Source organism: Opisthocomus hoazin, chromosome 4 (assembly GCF_030867145.1).
Source record: "Opisthocomus hoazin isolate bOpiHoa1 chromosome 4, bOpiHoa1.hap1, whole genome shotgun sequence".
NCBI classification, from domain to species: domain Eukaryota; kingdom Metazoa; phylum Chordata; class Aves; order Opisthocomiformes; family Opisthocomidae; genus Opisthocomus; species Opisthocomus hoazin.
The window spans coordinates 33644967-33671509 of NC_134417.1; the positions used below are offsets into that span (position 1 = coordinate 33644967).

Here is a 26543-nt window from a genome sequence, read left to right on the forward strand (position 1 = left end):
GTGGAAGTGATTCCAGTAGAATTGGCGGAGGAGGGCAATGCAGCTCCTGACATATGTCCTTAGGTCTCTGGTTTGTTAGGATGTCCACAAGAGGTTGAAAAGAGATTGGATTACTGTTTGCAGTATACATTGTATTGCTTCCACGGGACTGAGGATCAGGAAGGAACCGGAGTTATTTCTGTGTGGACATTCCCTTCCTCTGAACATTACAGATTAGACAAGGGCTTCAAATTGTGCTGAAGTCTTGCAGCTGCTTGGCTATGCGGTTGGCAGCAATTAGAGAAAACTATCCTATGTGGAAGGACATCCTCTGTGTTGGCTGGGCTACTGCATCAGGAGTAGTTACCTATTAGCAGGATTGTCCTTCCCAGCCCAGGAAAAGGAAAGGCCCAACTGCTAGATCGTGACTCCTGAAAACCACTCCGCATGTGATCTCTGCCCTTTTCCTGATTCTCAAGATGCCAGCTATTGAACGAGCATTTGAGGACTGCAGCATACTGTGATGTATGAAGAGAGTCGGAGGGACCTGGGTTTGCTTACCCTGAGGGAGTCTCAGCGGGGAGCTAATTGCTGCCTTCACTGCCTGACTGGTAGTTCTAGTGAAGACAAATCCAGGCTCTTTGCAGAGGTACAAAGTGGAATATCAAGAGACAATAGTCACGAATCGCAACACAGAAAATTCCCACTGGATATAAGCAAAATATTCTCACTATTAGAGTGATTAAGCACTGGAACAGGTTGCCCAGAGAGATGGTAGAAATTGCATCCTCAGAAATTTTCATAAAATAAATAGCAAAAGTCCTAAGGAACCTGATTTGGGTTTGAAGCTACTGAGCAGGAGACTGGACTGAATGACCTCCATACATCCCTTCCAACCTCAACTAACTTAGGATTCTAAGCCCTATTCTTCCAGCTGAGCTCAGAAGCACTGGCAAAATGTCCTACATTATATGATTTTCAATAATTTAATGTCTTGTTCTGAATGGTGAAAAAGAGAGAAAGCAATTTGCAACAACAGAATAAAACGTTGCGCTTTTTTTGCCTGTGTCATTATCCAACAGATTTTCTGACTGGAAGCTGGCATAGCCTCTGTTTTTGAAATATTGCTTTATTGCTGTATTCGATACTGTTGGCTTACATGTGTTCTCTTCGAACAACTGGTAGTTCCCCCCCTAACTCCCCTTTGGAAAATATTTTCAGTATAATGCAAAACAATTTGATCAACTAAAGGCTAAAAAGAACTACAATACTGAAAGCCTATATATTTTTATTCTTTAAATGTTCAAACAGTTCATGGATTAAAGCAAAACCTCAGCAAAACACCATTTCTTTCTTGTCGCCATGGGAAGTCGTTAACGAATTGCTAACGATGACACACCTATCTCTTGAACTTACAGCTTCAGGTGCTGGTTTCCATTTTTCTCAAATACAGCCTACTGCTTTAAGCTTCTCAATTTTACTTGGTTGTATCTTGGACTAGTACAGATTTTCTGAGACTGGCCTAGCTGCAATGCACCGTATAATAATTACAGTTTTAATAACTGACTATCCTTATGGGATCCCAAAGTTACCTTATGGTATTACGAAGAAGAATCATATTAGCCACCTGAAATACAGCATGTATACAGAGAAGAGGAGAGAGCTCTCTGCATGGTGATCTACAGAGATAAACTTTAGAATACGGATGGGTAGAACAGCAGTTCATCACGTTCTCATTTAAGCAGGATTGAAGCTACTGCAAGAATGTCTTTTTTCAGTTTGCAAAAGCTCACAAATCTCTATCTCAGCATAGGGAACTACTCTGCATTTAAAGAAAGGAAAGGGGGAATGTCCCGCTCATGAAGCAAGTATTTCATTTAGTTACATATTTTCTAACTAAACCTTGTCTTGTTACAAAATACTAAAGCTTCTGAAAGTTTTGAAAGGAACTGAATGTTGAAACTGTTCATGAAATGTAACTACAAGTGGATTGCTTTGAAAATTTTACTCTGATTTGGACATTTTAAAAAGTCTTGCAGTTCAAAACCTATTTATTTATGAAATATAATTAAATAGTGATGAAAAGGCTCTTCTGTAAAATGTTGGAAGTCAAAGTCACAATGACGCCCTACCATTCATGGGAATTGGGCTCGATAACCAACCTGTTCTGTTTCAGCCGATTTCTTATGTTTTTCAGTGTTGGTATGGCAAGTGCTTTTGAGAATTTTCTCTCCTTTTTGGATGGGAAATTAAAGTATTTTTTTTGGAAAATCCCTTCTCTACCATGTTTAAAGCATCTTAACTTTCCTGCAAGATATCCTGCCAAGTGTGGATCGAATTTAGTTCTGCCTGCATCTGAAATATTAAGATACAAGAATAGTTCCTAACAAAAAATTGTTTTAAATTTAACCCTACCATAGCAGATCTAAAATAAATGATAGTCAAGTGAATGGGAAACAGATATATGAACTGTGTTCTGTGGCTAATAATTAATTTACGCTGATTTAGTTCTTCAGTTTTCAAAAGCAGAATTATTTGAAGTGACAAGGCAAAAGCTACCCATCTGCAGGAGTTCATGAAACCAAGGGTAAATAACGGAATATAGACACGGAGTGCATGTTGGAAATCAATTCGTGAAAGAAAAGGGTGAAAAGAAAATTTTGAAACCGTAAGCCACTAATTGACTCTCTTCCCATAACTGCTGAATGAAAGCTGTTCTCACGAAAAACGTTGCTCCTCCGAATTAGACCAGGTAAGATGTGCAGAGGATTCTTCACAAATGAGAGTTGAAATACAGGCATGTAAAAATGTCAGAATACTCTAAGCTCCTAACAGTAAATGGACAGAACTGCCTTCAATTGCTTTAATGAGAAAAAAAATAATTGTAAAGAAAAGGATTTTTCACTCATCTTTTCATTCTATCTGAGATGATTCAAAGCTAAAACCTTGACTAGAACTATCAGCATTTCTTTTTTCGCCTTGAACCAAGTAGGCACCTCACAAAGGGTAAGTTTCTAGCACAGAGAAAAGGAAGAATGAAGGGAAATTGCAACCTTTCCTCCGAATCCTGCTCTCTAAATATTGAATTCACGGCACTTCACAGGCTGCAACTTTGATTTGGAACCCAGTATAGTCAAACCCAGAAATTTAATAGTGGAAGTTCTCCATGGCATCATCAGTGGAAAAGGGAGTAAGTAGCCAATTCTTCGTATTTCTCTTTCAGTTTTCTAGACCTTTCGCTCCCACATTTGCAAGTTTTTCTACAGAAGACAAAGGTCAGAAAAAAACATTAAGAATAGGTCAGAGAAAAGAAAGAGGAGGTGAATTCTTCACATTGCACCTATTCTACTTCTCTCAAGCTACTGCCATTTTCCCCTTCCCCACTTCAGACTTCTCATCACTTGCCCAAAACGCACAACTTTGCAACCCTGTGTTGACAGGCATTAAAACTGTTCCTTCGGGGACCACATCGCAAATCTACATAAAAATCTAGAATGACCTGCTTCCTCTTCGAGAGGGCAGGATCAGGATGCACTCCTTCGGAAACCCTGGCAAGCACTGAGCGGGACGTGATACACGCACCGAAGACTGTGTACCTATAAATGTCATAGGACTTTAGGAAGGGAGTGTTTTTGAACAGAAGGTGTCAGAATTCATCCCTAAAACTAAAGGGTTGGGAGAGGAGCCTGTGGGATGAGAAACCATTATGATGCACAGCTGTGAATGTGGAATACATATCCGACCTTCCTTTTCATTCAGCCACCGGATAGAAAAAAATCAGCTATTTTTAAGTCTTCTATTAAGGCATAATTAGAATGAAGTCTGTTCCCTAGTACAGAGATCAATGGCGGAAGTTTAAGGGGCGCTGAGGGTCCCCAGCTTCCTTTTTTCTTTATTAGTTTCTTCATCTTGGTGGTTGGGCATTTCTTAGTGTCGCTGAGTTACTCTGTGCTGTGTGCCTGGTGCTGCGAGGTTAGACGAGCTCCTTTATCACTGGGTATTCTCCATCCTGCTGCCACTCACTTACCTATGCCTAAATGACACTGAATTTGCATAACTTACACACAGCAATGAACGAGACTGACCTCACTCTACCCCACCTTCAATCATTTTTTGCCTTTTTCTGCTCTTTAAATGTCAGTCAGCGCTGCAGGAATATGCAGGCCAAAAGTATTAAAGTGAGAAAGAGTTCCACCTAAAAAATGAATACGGATAATTTCCTCCATTTTATACCTCATTTCTGAGATTATTCAGGCTTATGGGGTGAAATTTAAAGGTGACTGTAATTTTGGGCATGTAATTGACAGGATTCCAGCAACTTATCGCTCCCCAGTTTAGTCTCAGGTTCTCCTCGTTCCCTATTACCTTACCAGCATCTCCTTCTCACCACTTCGCTGTACACCATGGGAATTGTTTCCTCTTTTCATCCTGAGACTTTGTACCATGCACAGTCACTTCTCTTACTTTGCTATAGGTAAGTGGTAGGATACTAACATGCAATACAATCATATAGATAGTCAAATGTTTGAAATGATAATTAAAGCATAACTTTAACAGGATTCCAGTTTAATACGAACAGCTACCGTGTGCCATCTATCAGGCTAACGACTTGTTGCTTAAATTCCCTAGGATTTTAGAGACAATGCTTTACGAGAAATGCTTCAGATACTTCTTTTTTGCATTAAAGACGACAAAATTAACCTGTAATATAATCATAATGATGAGGGGAATTTGAATAAAATTAGCTCTTAATTGCATTTGAATTCTGTATCTCTGAAACATAAAGCTCGTAACTCCCCTATGGAGTTTCATCATTTTTTTGTTTTACAATTGGTTGGAGAATTGATCGTGGGCATTCATTGCCATATGCTTTCATTACTTCAGCAAATACATAAAGAGAGTAAAATCTATTAGTGCTTTGAAATTCGAATGAACTGACTTCTGTAGTTTATACCAACATATACATTTAGGTACAACTGAATGGAAGTGAGAAATAATTAGTAATAGGCAGGTCCACTCCTGTCTCAAACCAGGTAAAATGGCTCTGCCACCGTCTAGCTTACATTTCATGACGCATCTGGATAGTGTGGAGATGCCAATTGTGGAACTGTGTTATTCCTCACACCTAAATTTGATTTATGTGTAAAACAGAACTCATTTTCATTTTAAAAGACAGCAAAGAGTACACAGAAGTAGTAACTGGCAGGGAAGTATACAGTAAGATGACAAGGATTAAATGTGCTTCCCCTCAGAAGAGATACTCAGAGCATATTGCTTTCTTCTCCTTCAGGAAAAGTCTCCAGCAATGTAAATTGTATTCATAATGAAAATACACCCTAAATGACAGTGTAATCTATAATAATTTCACACACCGCCAGGTACAGGCAAAAGTGGCCCAAGCCTCGCTCTTCTGAACCAAACACTCAGAGACTCTACCAGACCTTGGCAAAGCTTGAAAACAATTAGAAACAAGGGGTGAAACTACACCAGGCCTCAATGCCTGCTCTTAAAAGGATGGCTCTTCTGTGTGTTCTAACAAGGTCGGTCCCATATCAAGGTTTTAATTTTCTTTTTAATTACCTTGGATTACTGATTTGTGTATGGCGCAACCTGTATGGGGCACTGGTTTTCCTAATATGCCAAAATAATAATTTTAACTCTACTTTTACTTCATTATCATACACTATTTGCAGACATCTTGCTGCTTCAGTCAGACATAAAAAGGTACGTCCTTCTAGGACAACAGTTAAATTTTGTGTGATCTGTATTTCTTCCCGCTCTGTGAGATGAGTAGCGCTCATGGGAAGAGTTTGCTTTCAGAAAGCAAGCAGAAGAAAACAGGTCATATATGACCTGTGAATCAGTATGATTTCTGTTAAAACTGGGTCACATTACAAGTATTCATTCCATCAGTACAATTGTATGCAAAGTTTGAACTGAAAGAGAATTTTATGGACATGTTATAAACCTCAGAAAAAGGTGTTTTACAGTAGAAATGTTGACAGCTTGTAATGAGAGCATGAACACAGAATCATTAATCTTACTAATTCCTCGTTGGGTTTTTGAGATTATATAAAAGGAGCCTTACGTTCAGGACGTTATGGAGAAAGAGCTCTCAATGAATCTTACAGTGCTCTAGAGATTATTTCCTCCCAATTTTCTATGCCAAAATGTCTCCTGTTGTACCAATGCCAAGGAGTAGGAGCCAACTATATAGAACAATTAGCTCAGATTAAGTATTATCATGAAGAAAGAAAATATTTTTTGGAACTTAAATAATTTCAGCCATACGTGTTCAACTGCTGTTCACACCGCCTACCACTCCCCACCCCCCAAACCTGAAGACAATTCCAAGCTGATTTGCAATTCCAGACACATTAGGTTCTCTCATTTTGGCACTGTCCACCATGGATCATCTAAGGTAGAACTTACAATAAGTTACAAATTAAACTTACAGGTTTCTGCTTTACAACGTCAGAGAATCACTTCTGAGTGTAATTACAGTGCTTCTGAAAATTGGTTACAAACGAAAAACTATGACAAAACTACCAGCCAAAGAGCCAGCATGTGGAGCCCTTTGCTGCTTAGGAAGGATATGAGAACCTGTGTAGAGAAGCTACAAGAGGACATACTCTATCCTACGTCCACCTCCAAATCTCTTCGCATATTTCAGCGTGAGAGCGAAATGCCCTGAGTTCATGTGAACGATGGAGGGTTCTCAGCTCCTGTTCTCAGGATGGGCAAAGTTTTATTCAGCTGGCCAGAAATGGCCTGTACTTGTAGGAGACACCCAGCCGCGGTCTGAGATTTCCCGGGAGGTGAGAAAAGGAAGAGTTCTCTTAGAAACGTCCAGCACTGCTGGCTGTTGAAAACATCTCCACACAAATACTAACATAAATTCTAGTTAAACTTGACACTAAAAGCAAATTATGCAGTATGAAACAGCGTTAAAGGTGAAGAGAAAGAGATAGACTTAGCTATGGGAAATTACATTATTTAAATCTTTATTTAATTAAACAACTGTAAAAGAGTGGATTCATTTACTTAGTAAATTTTAGAAGGATGACCTAGCGGATCATTCTTTTCTCTTGGGTCTCTGAGAAAAGCAACTGCACGTGAAGCATGATCACAGCGACTTGATTAACTGAACTGGAGGATCCCTAACCAAATTGTACGTGAACACTGTTATTTTATCACTTTCAACAAAATCCAGTGGAAAAACCAAATGAGTCTGAAATAGGACTTCTCGGTTGCCAGGCTGCTTTCATTGCAAGGAAACATCTCCTTCCCTTGTTTTGCTGGTGGCATCGGGATGACTGTGATAAACAGCAAGCACAGTGTCCTGGTGTTCTTTGGATGAATCTGTATTCCACTTGAATTGCACAAGGTACAATCCAGTGCAACAGATACAGACCTGCTGGGGTAATCGCTGTGGAAATTCAGCGGATTTTTATGTTTACTAAAAGCAGCTACAGTTACCGGTGAAAAGAGTTATATTCTTAGATGGATCAAGTTTTGACCTGTATTTACGCTGCTGAACTTACCACAATTGATTGGAAAGTCATCAGAAATTAACAAAAAATAGATGTACGTAAATCTATCTAGCAACACAAACAAAAATAGAGAAATGTAGAAAAACCTACAGATTTTGATTAGTTTTCTAACCTGAGTAGCAGAGAAGTAATTCACACCTCAAATGAGAACAGCCTAAAATTCAGATATGTAATCCCATCACACACACATGCAGTAGAATCGTTGCTTCAGAAATTTCAAATAACATTTTGTTTTTGTATTTTTCACATCTAGGCATACATTTACGAGGCCAGCTGCAAGCACTCAGGCTTGATTTACTTTTGGGGGTATCAGTGATGTTAATTTTCATTTGACACAGTGTTTTCACTTCCAGTAACCTGTACGACAAGTCACTCTATTACTGGAATGTTGTCTAAAACATAGTAGGATTGTATCAGTTCTACTGAAATTCCAGTTACATCTTTTACCAATTCAAATTCTTTTTTTCCTGGGATACTCTCCAGCTTACCTTACCTGTGTATGTAACAGTAACATCACTGCTGGTCTGACCGAGTCAACACGTTGTGTATCCCACTAGAGAACTGACCTTGTTCATAGGTTTGATGTGTAACTCAAAACTGCACTGTAAGGTAGCGATATTTTTTTCTCAAACTCCGGTGGTACCATCGTAAAATAAGTTCAAGATATTCAAAGTGTCCCCAGTTCGGAATGTAATGGAAATGGACTAAGCATGCATATGAAGCAGTAAATTTATTTTTTATTTTTCATGACAACTAACAGCCCTGAGGCACCAACCTGCACATGTGATGCATGAGAAGTACTTCAGGAACACAAAAACATATCTTAGCAGGGATACCAGCCTGTAAGCACGGAGCCTGGCAGTGGCTGTCTGTTTTAGGTATCTACAGAGTGTTCTAATACAAACCCAGAGTCACAAAAAATGCCCGTGTCCACACCAGTGTCTGAGTAAATAAGACAACTGTGCTGGAACATTCTAAAAGGAAGTACAAGAGTAAAGCCAAAAGCGACATTTAGAAGTGAAAGAAACACAGCATCGAGTGATTAAATGAGCCACGGTCAAAATCACTGAATAAAAGAACTCAAGGCATATTTCCCCTGCAAACACATACGCCCACATGCGCAAACAAAATCGATGCACTGATGTAAGAACCGAGTTTTGATTTGTTCCTGAATTTCTGTCATCTGTCAAGAAGACTTTTAGTCTGTCACTGTGGATCCTACATGAACAGTGCTGATCCAGGTCCTCACGAAAACTCAGCCTAGGGAGCAGCACGGTCAATGCAGCTGCTTCCTCCTCTGCATTTAGAAGATTAAAGATCATAGAAGTATAACACAAAAAATGATTCATGGCTCAGAAATCAAAGTCTTACTGGGAGGGTAAAAACTGTACGCCTAAAGGAGATGGAAAAACCATAAATCTGAGCTGTGTAAAAAACATCTCCCCCTTCAATTCTGTCTTTGCTAGAGCAACAACGGGCCGAAAGGCAAACAGACTCAAGGAGCAAGGCAAATCTGGAGCAGAATAGTCGGTCTGGTCCCCTCTGGGCTTATAAAGAACAGACTCGAATCAAAATCCTTGGAAGTCCTTGGGAAAAGGATGCTCTTAGCTGGTTACAGCTATAGGAGCTTTGAGAACACCAGTATTTTCCTAAGGGGAATCAAGTCTTGAGAAGATGCTAAAACTCACAAAACTGATTTTGATTCAATCTGATTATTGATGAAATCTCTGTAGCAACAGCCCCAACACAGTCAGCTAAGCTCTTCATTCTGGTTTCAGAAGAAATTAGCAGATCCATTTTGCAGCCTTGATCCACCACCTCAGGCTGAGCTTAGGCAGACACCTCCCCCCCCCATCCCGACATACCTGTGTCCTTCTCTAAAGGGAGCAGGCTTGAGGTGCCCCTTTGCACCACACTGGAATAACATAAAGAGATGGACAAGGTCTTTCCATTACTGGTTTGGACAAGGCCAGATGCAGTGGGGCTGAGGAGTCCAGGTGCTATTGCATTAGTATTAGTACAACTGTGATAGGCCTGTAAGGGGATTTTAATCAGTGTCTCAAAGATACTTGAAGAGTAAAGCTGATTAATTAATGATTCTGTGTTGGCCCTTTTTGCTGTTTCCTACACAGAACACATTTACTTGAAAAAAAGAAGAGTAGTTCCCTTATCCAATATTACTTTCGAGTCTCAGGACTGGTGAATGTCAGTTACATAGATAGGTGTTATCCCCGTTTCCATTTTTAATTCCAGTTCAGCTTAGAGGATCTTAGGAATCTGCTGGTAAACTGCCATTGCCATTCTGTGAGTACAACGCTCGTACAGAAGTGGCCAGGCAGGACAGCTTTGCTTTAAGTCTGGGCAGACTTGACATCTGCTCAAAATCCTCACTTGCTCTTTGGAAACAATATAATGCCAAACCCCCACCAAATCCATATCCTGGTTATGCACCCGTTCTCCACAAAATTGGATGCCTGTTCTCCTGGTAGGTCACCACTTGGAAAAATAATGAAATATTTAGAAAGCACTCCTTGACACTAAATTAGCAAATGGAAAAGAGACCTCCAGGATATTTTATCCCAAGTACAAGACAGGCCTCGGGCAAGATTTATGGGATTTCTGCCACAATGACCAGATGAGTCTTCACCATCCTGGTAGAATACAGCAGCTTAAGCAGATCTTTGGAGGGGTAATAAAGGTCCCTTCTGCTGACTACTTTTCAGGATGCAGTGTTTTGTGCAATGCAGTTAAATACGAAAAATACTTCTGGAACACAAAGATGGATAATCATGCATGGCCAAGTTTTCTGATTTTATATCCAAAAATAGCCACCATCCAAGCTTGCCCAGAGCAGCCTTAATTAGGTCATAAATCAGAGGAATATAAAAACGGAATTGTCATTTGTGGGACCAGAATAAAATCTGTACTTCTGAAAGAAGAGTCTAGCGATTTTTGGAACAGGAGAACAACTACAATTCTGCAAGAATTGTACTACATTCCCAGTGTTTCTCAGTTTGTGCCAAGCAAATGGCACTGACCTGAATGATTTTCAGATTCACTTCGGTCAGTCAAAAGTTTAGGAATGGTTAACTGTTGTGGCCCCAACAGATTAACTGATTCTTTCAGAATTTGATGGGTACGAGGGATAGGGAACTGCAACACACGTCTTTGGTTTCTTTAACCCTCCTTGCCCTCACACAGACAACCGAGCTGTCTGTTGTTCTGGACCGCAAAGGCCTGCAGCTCTGCCGCACTCTCCCAGCTCTCAGGTGCAGCTGGGACTGGGTCTAGGTGACATGCCAGGGTCTCTAGATGTTACAGAGAAGTAACTACGAAGTGTGTGGCAAATTCTACTGTAATTCTGATGTGAGACTACGGCCCTTCATGTGCTGCAAAATATCCCTGGACTATGGGCTGATACATCAGATGCCATGAACAACCCTCGGGGCAACATGGGGTAAGTTGTCACAGTACTGGCAGGCTCTATGACTACGATGAGTAATACTTCTAAATAGGTAAATTTTTATTTGATTGGTTAGGCATTCTTACCTTTTCCACCTTCTTTCCAACCAGACCAAAAATCTGCATTTCTTTGCCAGCCTTCATACCTCTAACTGACTTTCACTTCCCACCTTCAACAACCGTACAACGGTAACTACAGACAACACACACGCAGCCCAGCTTCTTGTGCTGTGACAAGAGAGGCAAGGTCTTCAGTGTTAATAGTGATCGGTTTGATGCACGCAATATACCAAAAATGGATTAATTGTTTTTTAAACCCCTTTTCTACAAATATAGCGCTTTGGATCTTTCTTCTTTCTGGAACAAAAGCACATTTTGAAATTCTGGAATTTTCCCTAGGATGGAAACCATGTTTTGTACAAGCTCTAATCCATGGCGAGACAGTACTGGTACGGGGTACAGCAGCTGTTGTATACGCTCAAGAAAGAACAGAAAGGAGAATGCATAGTAAATGCACTGGGAATATAAAATGGGAGCTCTTACTAACTGCTAAGTACTGGGGTTTATATTACCTCCTCTGAGAAAACTTACACCAGCTTTTCTCAACAATAATATATGGTCATGGAAGTACATTCAAATTTATTCATAGGCAAAGTTTTTTTAAAAAAAATTACAAATCAAATCTGTAAAGTTCCGACAGCAAATTCAATTAGTCCGGATGTCAGGAATACTCCCACTCAGTTTCCCAAACAGCTGTGCCACCCAGTAACACTCTACTGAAGGCCACTGTCTGCTCAAATGAGGTTTCATTTATACCAATATTTAGAAATGGCTCACGCTTGCAAGACGGATATTTCTAGCGGCATTCACATTCAGGACATGAGGAATACAGGTGCAAGAAAATGCTATTTGTTATCTCTTGGTCATCAGTTGCAAGAGCCCATTACAAAAATGTTCATCAAATCTAGTCAAGAAACAAACACAAACTGACCTGTGATTAGTCAAACACCACAAAAAACAAGCACCAAATAGGTGACGAGCAACTTTGCAAAGATCCCATGATACTTGTTTCTGCTCTTTAGGCATCAGCTTCATTAACAAAAGCTGGTGGGATCACATGCGCAGCCCAGAGAGACCACGAACAGATACGGAGGCTACGCGTGTGCAGCTGGATCATGGAGCAATGGCTGAGGGTTCTGAGGCACTGGGCTGAGAAAACCCTTTTGTACCTGTCCTGCTGAGTGAGTACGCCATTTCCTCTGAGGTGGGATTAATAACTTTACCTTAAGGCTGGGATAATGATACGGACTTCTTTGTAAGGTACTTAGAAATGTGCAGATGGAAAGCATGCAGCTGTGAAGAGGCTGAGGAGGAAGGACAAACCACACTCACCCTGGCCGCGCCACGTTAAAAGCTGGTTAGAAGCAGGCTGTTCAACTTGCATGTACTATGCCCACCCGTTCCGTATTTGTACATCACCGCGATCTCGTAGGCTGAGTTATAGCGCTCGCTACCAGCATCTGAGGATGGGTTTTGCATTCCTTACAGACCACACAAACACCAGTTACTGTGAATTAAATCAGGCAGCCTTTCCTTACTGCACCTCTTACAACAGCACGGCCTTTAAACACAGAGGACAAGTACGACACATGTGCCAACTGCACAGAGTTCGAGCTCTTGAAGTGAGATTTAAACGGGCCTTAAGCAGCTGCTCTGCCTTCCGTGGTGAATTTCACCTTCCGAAATACAAAACAGATTTCAGGAAGAGTACAGTCCTGCTAACTGCATCCCAGCTTTTTTCGTGTGGGAGAAGGGGAAATCTATCCCTTATACCAATTTACTATACCACCTGCTGATCAAACTGGAGAATGTGCACCTCCTACCAGCACTCAGCCTGGAAATCAGAGACTACCACAAAATTGAAACTACTACACCATGGAAATGTCTAGCCCTGAAACGGTTCACACTGGAGCACAATCTTGTCAAACTTTATACACCTGCAAACTGAGTTTACAGCAATAAGTTTTGCCATCACACTAGTATGTATGTCCCATAAACCTAGTTTACAGTGATATGCATAGCAAGGATAATGACACTGGCAAGAGCACTCAACAGGAGCACAGATGTTGAGATGTTCTTATGCAATCTGTATCACCGCTTATATCTACATAAACTTTGTTGAATAATCAAAGTTGCCACATTTACCATAAAATAAAGACAAATACCGATACTTTCAATGCAAAGATGAGCCATTATATGTGCAGTTTCATAGACAAAATTTCTCAAATCACATCATGCTATGACAGAATAAAGTCTCTTAGCAGGCTACCAATTCTCTAAACTTGTACGGGGTGTCAAGAAAGTTACAAATTTCCAATTTAGTTTGCTTTCTACCCAGGAGTAAGTGGAAGAAAACCAGCCAACTTACGGTCTCCTTGACAACGCACAGGACCCACAGATATCTTGGCTTCAGAGCCAGGCCGGTCAACATCTCCAACCACAACCTGACTCACTGGAAGGTGCTCTTTGTAGGACAACATCCCAGTATCTTTTCTCCTGAAATACAGAGAGAGAGAAAAATAAAGCAATTGTGAAGTACGTAATTTCCTTGATCGTTATTATCATCGTTCAATGAACTAAGCACCAAAAGAACAGGTATGTAACAATTACACCTGCACAGTGTTGCTGCCTAAAAACCTATCTACAACAACATCAGTTTGAGTAAGGAGGCCACCCATTTACTGGAAAACAGACGGACAGCAGCTACTGCCAGCCAGGAACACAGTCAGAGTAGCAGCTTGCTTTGTGGCCAGTCCTGGACTCAGCTGGGCTTGTGGGGATCTTCCAGCTTTCCAGACCGACCAGCTCCATACTAGTGGGTAATACTTTGCTGTTATCTCCTGGCTGATGTCTTCTGAGAGGGAAAGAAGTCCTAATGCTAAGTGTATCTTTTTTGCTCTAGGTGTTGCTAGTTATTATCCTAACAATACAGCCTCTGCATACCAAGGAAACAGTGCTTCTTTTGTATTTAACATTTTTAGTAGTATATGAAAAAAATAGGTATTAAAGACTAATTATCCAGATAGGCTGGTCATCTTAGTCCTGTAATTTCCAACACTAAGTGCGTAAGTCCAAAAAAATCCAGACTTGTGAATCTAATCATGAGTATGCACCTCAGACCCTATTTTAGTTTACAAGCTCAATGAAGTTCAATTTATAGTCATCTCTAAAAGCTTCTCATTTCAACCTGGTGCCTTTTTCATGCCTGTACCAAATCACTATGCACAGTTACAACATTTTTCCTTTATCATTTCAGGAGCTGAATCCAACCGGCATGTTTAGTGCTCTTTTTTCCAAATAGAAAATAAAATAACACCGAATTTAATTAGGTACTTATCTCTCAGGTGCCTTTTTTTTTTTAACATAAACACATGGAAGGCAAAAAACATCCACACATGAAAAAATGCACTATACATAGTGTTAGGAATATACTTGTTAACGTTAAAGAAAGTAAAAGGAAGGAAAATAAATCCATCTATTTATCTCTTCCCCCCCCCCCCCCCCATTCTTTTTAGCTGTAACTTGCCATGTAATTGAGTATCTAAAGTCAGCAACTTTTTGATCCAAAAATCAATCACATTATTCAAAAATACCACAGGATGAAGGAGGAATTCAGGACCTGGAAAAGTTACTCAAGTGCACAGTATGAATATAACTGGCAACTGGTAAGGACTTTCATTTTCCTGGAAGTCTTTTTCGTCTCTAACTCGGATGACTCCGTGATCTGACTCATCAGATTGCTAACAACTGGGAAGCACAGAGGGATCTGCCTGATCTGTGGTAATGCTCGGAGTTTTCCAGTGCCTGGTAGTATTTTCCAGTAGCATCTCGAGTCACTATCCATGATGGGTCCTTCGGAAGAGATGGAAAGCAAAACCTTCTTTTTAAAAGAAGCACAACTAAAGTAATCAAAAAAACAACCATCACATTATCAAATGAGAGTTCACAGGAACTCATGTCTGTTCTCTGTGATGAAAAGAGTAATTAGAGATTTAATTACTAGAGTTTTTCAAAGAGTAGATAGATGACTGTTCTCCTTAATCTGTACGTTCTTGCCCTTGAGAGCACTTGCCTTTCTCCATGGGCCCTGTGTATTGCTGAGATCATTCACCCTTCCTGGTTGGACACAGCTCCACCAGGTGCTACACTGGTGAGGCTGCTGCAGGGGACTGCTGGAATGGAAGGAAAAGGAGAGCAGTAACCCTCACAGGCTGCTGCTGCAGACTGTGCTCGGCTGTAGCACACCGCTTTTCATCCGTAGATTGCAATGTCCTTTACAAACCGACCATATTCCTCAATTTGGAGACAGGAGATGGAAGAAAAGGGAGATCAGAGGACTTTCCCTTTAAGAAAGAAAAGAGTGAATTACAAAGCCAGGTACATAGACCTAATCTTCTATCTCTGCTAAAGACCTGTATCCACGGGACCCACTCCCTCCTAATAGAGGATAAATGTAGGTCAGCACTTTACTCTTTCTGAAATTTTCCTCCGAGACTGCCTTTCTCTGCTGATTGCTACTCTTTCAAAGAACGCTTTAAAGATGGACGTGTCTATTTAAAATAAAGAATTCTTCAAAGAGCGATGAAAAGAAAACTATTGGCATTTCTCTTCCTTCCTTCCCCTCTCACAAAACGAGCTAATATTTCAGCTCCAAGTACAGACGTCAAAGGGCAGCCCTTTGCCTGTCACCAACAGCTTTTGCCTTCTTTGAAGGAAACAGAAAGGAGCCGTAATCATTTTCTCCCTCTTTACTGATCCTGTTTCTACTCACTTTAATATTTTATTCATGCATTTAGTGATATGGTCACTTTAAAGCTCTTGCCATGACAATAAAACAAAATGTTAGAGCTCTTCTCAGGAATGGTTTTGTTTTCTGGTAATTGCTTACTGGTCTCCTCGTCGCAGGAAACGCGCCCTCCCCTGCACAGATCCCACTGAGGGTTGGGAGTACTGGCCGAAGAGTTCAGAGAAATGCATGGTTTCTTCTCCAGCGGAACCTGCGTACTTCATTTGCTCTTAACGAAAAACGGATTAATGATAGCTTCTGGCCCATGCACGCACCAAAAAGACGAATACACTCGAGAGACGGGGTGGCTCTGTTCCGCTTCTCTGAGGTACCTGTGATTCCTCAGGATGGACTAATCAGCGCTGACAAAGCCACCAAAGTTGTAAAGCGAGGACTGATTCTAATGCTTGACTTTGTACTACAGACTCCGAAATCATCACACCTGGAACACTCCAGTCCCTCAAGCGATAACGCCTCTGCCGGTATTTAACGACTGCGCACATTAAGAGGGTGGAGAAAATCCCTGAAGTTTTTCCTCACCAAAGAAAATCCCCTTAAGAGAATAAAGATTGAATTCAGAGTGTGTCATCTTCCTATTAATAGCCAAATGGGAGATAAATGAATCTGATCAAATCCTGTAATTATTACCAGGAGATATTGATGGAATCTCAGTGTAATTTTCTCTTTCTAATTTCTTTTCCTATATATAACAGTCTGCAAACCGCTTCAGGGTGCCTTTGAATGAAAGCAGCAGATATTAGGGTAAGATTTATCATTGTTTTGGTTATGATCATCTACTTACTCTTTATAAGCATTCTGTGGTATGTAAAAAAGCAATGTATTATGCATGTATCAGCGAATGACATATTTAAAGTAATGATAAGATTCTGTCTCACTATTAACTTGTTTATATAATGATTTCATACAACCAGACTTCTGTTACCAGAGTCATTTATTTTCTCCAATTTTGTTAGACATCACTTGATTATCAGTCCAGCCCTACACAGGAGAACACATACAGAACTTACCACAGGTAGGAATGGATTTAGTTTTAAAAGATATGCTTACATAAGCTGAGGAACTGGAATTGTTCTGAGAATACAAATAAAACACTGACTGGATTGAAACTGCAGTGTTAAACACATATTATTTAATTATTAGCAGTGATTTGAAGAAGACAAACTCCCAAGTATTCCCATGGCAGAGGTATACAATTTTCCACCTCTCCCAAGCCCCAGCTTTTTACTCTGCAAGCACCTCCACTGTAATCTCTGAATTTCTGTGATCTGAGAGACGTATAAACCAGTTTAGTGCAGCTAATATCAGCAAACGAATGTCTGCAAAAAAACATTGTGAAGGGCACAGACGTGCCAAGTATTAGCATTTTCTCTTCCAAAAACATCTGGCAAGAATTTTATTTATATTAAAACTGCTGAGAAGAGCTAGTATTACAGAGAATTTAATGAACAATGCAATTTTGGCAGCGGCCTTAATAATCTGGAAGCGAGTTACTTGGAAATAGTCAAGCTCTAATGAACAGGATTAAAAACCGGGCAAACAAATGCTAGGATTAAAGCAGAGCTAGCTACCTTTTGAAAGGTATTGATAAAATGTAGTTAACTTTTCAGCGTACAAGCTATGCAGCACAGAAGCCATACATTCAGATCCACCCTGCTCCCAGTGCTCTGCCCTTCTTTGCAATTGTAGACTGCCAGCAACATACCCTAAACTGAAAACCTTGGTTTCCATTTGAATTTGCTGTTCTCGGGGATTCTTCTAGTTCTCTTGTCCCTTTCCCACATCTCGTCACCTCAGATACTCTTCTACATTAAGCTGGAGCTAATGACTCACACCTGACTTGGCTGCCAAGAAGTATTACGAAAAATTTCTCATTACGGGATCGTATAAACCGACAGAGAGTCATAACTCCGTTGACATTTTCTTCCACACTGGCATCGGACGGGCTGAGGTCCTACAAAATACGTTGTTCTCATATTCCTAACAGCAAAAAAAAGAGAATTTTGAACTCTTCTAATTAAGACTGATCTTAAGGGAGTTAAGCTTCTTCTTCAGCACAGTGGTGAAAAAAATGAGACAGAGCCACCAACCCTTAGCGACACGCGCTTCATTACAATGTAACAGGCGTTGTGGTTGGGTAAGCAAGCCTACATGCAGGTACAACTGCTAGCTATGCGCAAACAAGGGTTTGCAAGAGGTTTGCTGCAGTGGAAAATGAAGAAGTAAAACAGGTAAGAAGGCTGGATTTTTGAGTGCTCTCAAAAATCCAGCCTTCTTACCTGTTTTACTTCTTCATTCTTCTCAAAAATATTTTATTTTTGAGAGCACTCACCTCCTGGAAATCTAACCAATATGGTGGAAGACCATCTAATCCCAGCACCCAAATTACTAACATGACCAAGTCCATCCTTTGACATCTATTAGTAAAGACAAATTATACCAAAGACATGATGCTGATGGTGCAGCAGGTGTAAGTAATCCTTGTTTAAAAATTATAAAAGATTGAACAGATTAAATTAATCTACAAGCATCATACTCACAAATAGTCCCACCAGAAGAATGATGAACAAATTAAAGACACGCTTAATCACAGAACCATAAAATAGTTTGAGTTGGAAGGGACCATTAAAGACCATCTAGTCCCACCTCACTGCAGTGAGCAGGGACATCCACCACTAGACCAAGTTGCTCAGAGCCCTGTCCAACCTGGCCTTGAATGTTTCCAGGGATGGGGCATCTACCGCCTCTCTGGGCAACCTGGGCCAGTGTTTAACCACCCTCATGGTAAAAAATTTCTTCCTGATATACAGTCTAAATCTACCCTCTTCTAGTTTAAAACCATTTCCCCTTGTTCTGTTGCAACAGGCCCTGCTAAAAAGTTTGTCCCCATCTTTCTTACAAGCCCCTTTTAAGTACTGAAAGGCTGCAATGAGGTCTCCCTGGAGCCTTAGTGACAACGAACTGTACAAAAGAAACACGAATTTGCGTTTTGCACAAGTCACTTAAGTTACTTTCAAACCTTCTTTGAAGAAAAAAACAGTTTAAAGTAGCCATGCAAAGACATGCTTGATTCACACTCTAGGATTGAGACTTAGATGTCCTTTTTTGCTTTACGTAGTCTATCCCTCCCCTGACCTTTAAGATGAAGAAACTTTAAAATTACATTAGGAAGCAGATTTGCTCCTTTGGACACCTCTTCAATCTTATAATCCCATAACACCAACATGCAAGTTAATTTGAATAAACGTCCTTGTGAGGATTATATGCTTTAACAGTGATTAGAAAATTAATTCTTCAGTAATTCAAAAACTTTCTAATAAAATTTGTGGTTTTTTAGAAAGTTAATATCATCTTGATTTTTTTTTTAATAAAACTGAAAACACCACGCGCCTTCCAAAGACAGAGCGTCTAAACAACACTTTCCACGTGACCATGCACGTGGGATTGAGATGAACAATTTAGGATGCCTGATGCTGAAAATGTATCACAATGGAATTTCTGCAAGCAGTTTGGTCAGAGTTTCTTAGTTAAGAAGTTAACAGGAAGCCTGCTCTATTTCTTCGCTTTTCTCTACGTGGCAAGAGATGAGACGCAGTAACCTCTGCCAACTGAGAAGGAACCTTGAAGTCCAGAAGATACGCCAACGCTATCATGGCATCCTATTCCTCATTCTGTGTGTGCTAGAGGTTCAAAGTGAGATACATTGAGAAACTGGTGAGAAATGCGTCTCATTTTAAAAATCCACCAGAACAGGAGACAGTTTACACTGGTTCTACGGGACTCTTGCCTGAAACGACTTCTTGACTTTCCCCTCAAATAGGAGTTTGTGAGAAACTGAATGACCACAGCAAACGGTGAATAATGGAGATAGCAAACTGAGCTCTGCTTTCTTTTGAACAATATGGATCAATTTCACGGGAAAATCTGCCTTTTTTGAGCATTTGCTCATACTCTCCTTCCAACAAAACAGTGGAGACGAAAGGTTTCTCCTTCAAGCAGAGCAGCTCCTCTCACAAGCTTCATTTCTTCAGTGGTCCTTCTCAGAAAAAAAAGCAATTTGAGGTTCCTCTTCTTTTGGGGTCCAGCAACTGCTCTGAGTTGACTAATTTTTATTATTTCTATACCAAGATACTTTAAGAATGTAATCCAGGAATCCTACCACGCTGTAACTGATCTCCAGCACCTCTAGCTCTTTGCATCTGTCAACAATTTAATCAATTTTAGTCAATAAATTTTTTATGTTGGACAAGGAATGCACGTGGCATTTCCTTTGGCAGAAATGCTGGATCTTGTATTGGGATGTCCCTTCCACCTTGGGTGATCATGGTGACAAGATCCTGTGGACCTACAGCTGCAATGTGATGCTATGGGAATTTTCTGAGGAAAAACTGACATTGGAAAGGGCAAATAGCTTGCCCAAAGAAACTTTTTTTTTTAAGTTGGTTAAAAATTTCATTTGACATTTTCAAAACCTATGATTATCTCAAAGTAGTTCAAAATCCAAAAGGCTTTCTGAGAAATACATTAATAAATAAAAATGTTAAAATAATTTACAATTCACAATGTCAAAAAAGCTTTCTGGTCATGCTTACAAAGTTTTAAATACTTCGTTTTATGACAGACACATGAGAAACCTCTGTTCTTAGCAGATGTAATCAAACGAAGGTCAATAAATCATATGATCCATTCAATATTCAACCTGCCCCAGAAAGTTAAACATCTTTCTTCCTAATCACTTTGACAAAGGGAAAACTCTTAATTCCATGATCCATTCACACACGCTGAAACTTCCCATGAAATAGCAGGTGACCTTAGCTCTGAGCGAAGAAAAGCCTGAAAGACTGTACTGGGTATTACCACCTCTTTCAAAAATTCTCATATTTAAAACCCCAAGCATTTTTAATTACATTTTTGCACATCTGAATGCATTTTTGAATATCTGAATGCACTATACTAACAGTAAAATTTTACTGTGTGCACATTAAAAGCAGTTATCTAATGAAATGTGTGTTATTAGTATATGTACTACTGAATACGCAAGATTTATGCAGATAAATGATGAATTCTATGCAGTTATTTATTCTAATAACTATCCACAAGCCTTTGGATCATGTCCTATCAAACTATCAGACCAAATGTGCTTCTGGCAGGATTTTTCAGGCACAAGGAACTGTACTGGAAGAAATATTAAAAAATCTCAGAGCAGCAGCTTCGAGGCTTCATTTCTTGGAATTCTTGACAACTTTGACAGTTTTATTTCATATGACTGAAAGCGCTAAATAAAAATAATTGAGTATGGCATGACAAAGTAACAGAGGGCAGTAGTTAATGCTGACTTCAGCCTCTATACGCCTGTTGAGTTCAATAAGGTACTAAATTGCATAACTTAGCGCTGAATGTGGTCCAGAAAACTTAATGAAGTATGGGACCTAGTGCACCTAGAAAATCTCAGTAAAACCCAACTGTATAGACACCTACCATTGCTCCTACCCTTTCACCGGCACTTCCTGTAGTGTTCATCTTTACATCACAACTATGCATACAGCTCATCCAACACTGAAACCAATCTTTGCCTCACACAAAGGCACCACAGGGGAACATCAGGGGGCTGTGATTCTGCTCACCTCTTCAGTTGCTCCTACAGCTACGACACCAAATATTCTGGGAAAAAGTCTAGGCTGATCACACCTTAGAACAGAGTGCTTGATTAGGTAACCTCACAAAACCTCCTTCATACATAGGATAAGTATGCCCAAAAAAGGGTAACGAAGCTGCTGAAGGGCCCAGAGCACACGTCTTATGAGGAGCAGCTGAAGGAACTGGGGTTGTTCGGCCTTGCGAAAAGAAGGCTCAGGGGAGACCTTATTGGTCTCTACAACTACCTGAAAGGGGGTTGTAGCGAGGTGGTTGTTGGTCTTTTCTCCCTAGTAACAAATGACAGGATGAGAGGAAACAGCCTCAAGCTGCACCAGAGCAGGTATAGACTGGATATTAGGAAAAATCTCTTCACCAAAAGGGTTGCCAAGCATTGGAACAGGCTGCCCAGGGGAGTGGTTGTGTTACCATCCCTGGAGTTCTGTAGATGTGGTGCTTAGGGACTAGTTTAGTGGTGGACTTGTCAGTAATGGGTTAATGGTTGGACTTCATGATCTTAAGTGTCTTTTCCAACCTAAACAATTCTATGATTCTACGATTCTCTAAGTAGGTTGGCTCTGTCTTCCAAATTTGTATCTCCTGATAAACATTTTTCATGCTTATCCTCCCCTTTGCCTTTTTATGCCAAACTACAGCTTCATTTGGGCTTGTTTGTTCTTTACACAGATGACATCTGAGCCCTTTTAGCCTTACTTTTGGGCTTCTGTGAAACAGAGTTTGTTACTAAGCATTAATCTGTCTTACATGAAAAATGCTGTGTTCAGGTATGTTGCATTCTGCTCTGTGCAAAAAATTACACTTATCCTACTTCTGTATCACAGGTGACATTTTGGAAGACACAGAAAAATCACGTTACTTATTAGACATCACGTGGAAAATAAGCACACCATGTGATTTGTAGGAAGACTTGTGTATTTGAGCCTATTATTCAGTAACCTCTTTCTATTTTGACTGACCTCAACCTTTAATTGTAACAACCACAACACCTTATCTTCTGTATCTATAATCACATCTCATTCTTGAAATACTGTATTTTTATGGTATTACACATGATCCGCTAATTGTCTCCCTCCAGTCCTTATAGGTAACTATCACAATGTACTTTAATTTTCTCTCCAGTCTCAGGCCCAGATAATTGTTTCTTATTTTACTTCTGTGGGCGCGTGGAAGAAGGCAAACCACAATGGTGATGCTTCTCTCAAGGGGGCACTTACCCCAGCAAGACAGAAGACCGGTTTTATTTAGTCTTTGTTATGTATCCCACAGCTTGTACATCCGTATCTCCTCACTCAGCATAAGGGCTTCTTACCCTACTGCTGTCCAGAATTGAAATCAGCGATTCTACAAATTAGTTTTTTTTCTTTCTGCTTACCTAATAAATAGAAAAGCTGTTTCTAACTGCAAAATGATTAGCAGAAGTGATCTCAAAACAAATTCTGCTTTTTCCCAACTGCTTAAAAACACCTCTCAGAATAGTGAAGTCATCAGGTTCGTGTTTTTTTGATGTTGTCATCATTTGTTTGTTTTGCTTAACCTATAAAAGATAGACCCCTTAGATTATCTTGGAATTGGTAAGGAGATGGGGAATAAAACAGCTATTTCAAACATCAAGCCACTCAAAGCCAAATTGAAGAAGAAATTTCTAACAGCCACTGCTAAAAAAAATCCAGCTCCAAAATCCAGCAAAACACCTTAAAAAATTATCTATAAATTGTGCTATAAACATAACGCATGATGTTGCTACTTCTGTTGAGGAAGGGAAGGGAAGTGGGGTCTATTATCACAACAATCCTCTAGTTAGAAGAATAATTAAATAACCCACTACAAAACATTTTAAATGTACACCCCTTCATCAGAAATGAGGAAGAAATTCTTCCCTCTGAGGGTGACGGACCCCTGGACCAGGCTGCCCAGGGAGGCTGTGGAGTCTCCTTCTCTGGAGATATTCAAGACCCGCCTGGACAAGGTCCTGTGCAGCCTGCTCTGGGTGACCCTGCTTCGGCAGGGGGTTGGACTGGGTGACCCACAGAGGTCCCTTCCAACCCCTACCACTCTGTGATTCTGTGGTCTGAAACTGAATGCTCCAAGATACTCCAGCACATTGAAAGCAATGGTGCAGCATAGCGATAATTAACGGATGTCTTCTTTCATTCTGTAAACACTTTGCTATAAAGCACAAGCAAACCATGGATACTTGTCACCTCCTCTCTGCTTACAAACACGCACATATGTCTCAGAATTAATTTCATTTCAATTAGGTTCCTTTTTTAGAGCTTTTGCTAAAAAGACATACAACCTTGTTGTGCAATGATATGCAACTTTATCAATAGGTTAATTTCTTTGTGCCCTTTTCATGTCTTTATGCTACCCTACCTCTTGTCTGCCTGTGTGTCTATCCACACACATGTATGACAGTAACAGGAGAAATGAGTAAGGATACTAAACAAGGTACTTAATGAGGTTTTAAAAAAATCGTGTTCCCGCAAAGTGTACAATGTCTTTTCAAGAAATACCTTTGAAGTCATTAAAATAAGATTATTTTATTATTTTGCTTTAGTTTCCTACAAAGAAAGAAAACATACATTTAATGCAATTTCAAAATACTTTCCCATTTTGTTTACAGGGGCGGCCTCTAGCTTTCATCGTGCAATTTATGCTGTGACAAGACTTGCTATTGACTCCATTCCCCCATTTCTGTGTCGTGTTCACTTTCTTGAGTGAAGATGAAAAAGATTCAACAAAACAGAAGATTAGATGATTTAGTACCTCCATAAAACTTGCATTTCCTTGAGATTAGGTCCTTTCCAGGGAGATATAATGAAAATAAAAGTCAGTATGCCTTCTAGCAGTTCTATTATGCATTATTTAGATCATCTTTTTGTGTTGAGAATCCTTGAGATACAGTTAGCCACCTTGTTATCCACGAAATCCTGAATGACAGTAGACAATGCTTCTAATCTTTACTCATTCTACTATCCTTACAAATAACTCTTAAGTATAAATAGGTGCTCGTCTCCAACTAAATGCCTCCCAAAAAATAAACTGCAGTTTGTGAAGATGACAAGGCCTTACTGTCAAACCAGATCTTTGAGGTCTTTTTGGCAAGAAATAATTGAGGATATTTATGTGTAAAGATGACAACGATATCTGCCTTAGCAACTGAAGTTACACAAAGTGTCCAGATTGATGGAGAAAATGTATATGACATCGTAGATGACAAAGAACTGATGCAGCTTTCTGAGAAACAACAAATTATGATGAAGTGTCAGTTTTCATTCTTTGCAGTTTTATCGGCTATCCCTTTTCTAAAGAAGTAATAGAATGCAGCAGTGCTAATAAAATCTCCCTCAATACCTTCAGCCCTGGAGCCTGTCTCTCCATGGCCCCAATGATGGGGAAATGCATCCTCCATTATACTAAAAATGCATTTCTATTTTGTAATGTTTCTATATTAGAGAGTATTTAAAAATATAGCTTTTTAATCTAAATAGTTCCAACCCAGTATTTAGTAAGGTCCATTACAGAAAGTTCAAACATACATTTGATTTAAACTACTTCGGGAGTTTTCAGAGAGGTTCCGCACTGTCGTATTTCCACCTGGTGAAACAAGCATTTCTCCACCGGGCAGTACTACCTTCTTCCTACCCCAGCAAAGGTGCAGGTGCTGTCTAAGTGGACAAGTGATTGAGAACAAGTGGCATTGCCACATCTGTAACAAAGGAGACCTCTGAGTCCTCCGGGAGCATGACTCTCATGCTACGGTATTGACTGACCACAGGGGAAAACCTGAAACAATCACAAGGGAGCATCATCAGCCAGTAGCTTGTATCTCCTTTTGACCATCTATGACTTATCTTCGGTATTTACAAGTGAGTTGTATTCAATGCTTATTCCTGGTCACAGCTAGCAAGTGTTTCACAGAGCACCTAATAAATTTTTTTTATCAAGGTGCAACATATTCGTGTTTCTTTGTGATTGAGACAGACTGCAATCTCTTCACTTAAATCAATCTCTAATTTTCAAAATACTGATGATGTTTTTGATGATAACTGATAGGATCTTTGTGGTTTTAGGAGCAGAGACTCATAAAAACCAGAATATACTATTGATACCTCTTTGACTGAAGCCACTAACATAATTTGTTTTAAAGTAAATAATAAAAATAATTTTAGTATACTTTTCCAGAAAAAAAGCAGAAAAGGCAAATACTCAGAAATACAAGCAGAGAACAACTTTCTGTACAATATGGTTTGCATTCCTCTGAAATACAGATGATAGTGGATGAAGCCTGAAAGTGATCTACATCTGTCCTGAGACTTTGCTATGAAATATTATTCTTCAGAATTTATTTTTATAACAAAGATTTATTTTATGACATGCTGTCAGTACAACTGTTTCTCATCTGAGACAAGCACATGAGAGTTGCATTACTTATATTGACAATTATGAATTATTTTCTTTTCATGCAACACAGTCCAAGATCCCAGTGAGGATCAATGACCTATTATTGTCAGTACCTCCCTAAATGATCATGATACTGAACTATCTGATTCCATTTGTCTGTTTTCTCATAGTACGTGTACATAATATGATGCAATGGCATACAGAAACTGTCAAACTAATGCCAATTTTAACGGTTAATTATTCGAAGTAATAGCGATTTTAGGATGAGGTCTTCCCAAAGACTGATATCCCTGTGACTGAATTCCCACAAGTGATAATCCACGATGTTATGCTCCGGCTTTTCCATTTTCTCCTAAGCCGCATGTGTTTCCCTCTTCCACTCTTCCACTTTTCACCTATCCCCTCACTAAATCATACTGTATCTTCTTCATTTTTTCTCATTTCCTTTTATTGTTTCCCATTATAAAATGGAGATGAAAATATTGATTTTTCTGAATTCTTTTCATAGGAGACTTTACAAAGATGCCTGGGATTAACAGTTGTGTCTGCATAGTGTGGACTCCCTTTCCACAGATTCTGAGTCTTTTCTTCCTCGTTACTGAATCCTGACTACAACAGCTCAGTTG

At 39.8% G+C, this 26543-nt stretch overlaps 1 protein-coding gene across 1 annotated transcript in view; it reads right to left on the reverse strand.

The window, feature by feature from the left end:
• Positions 1-26543, reverse strand: part of CNTNAP2 (contactin associated protein 2) — a 1116355-nt gene that overhangs the window by 168408 nt on the left and 921404 nt on the right. The window contains exon 15 of the mRNA XM_075418555.1: positions 13423-13550. Coding sequence (XP_075274670.1) covers positions 13423-13550 — 128 coding nt within the window. The remainder of the gene's footprint in view (positions 1-13422; positions 13551-26543) is intronic.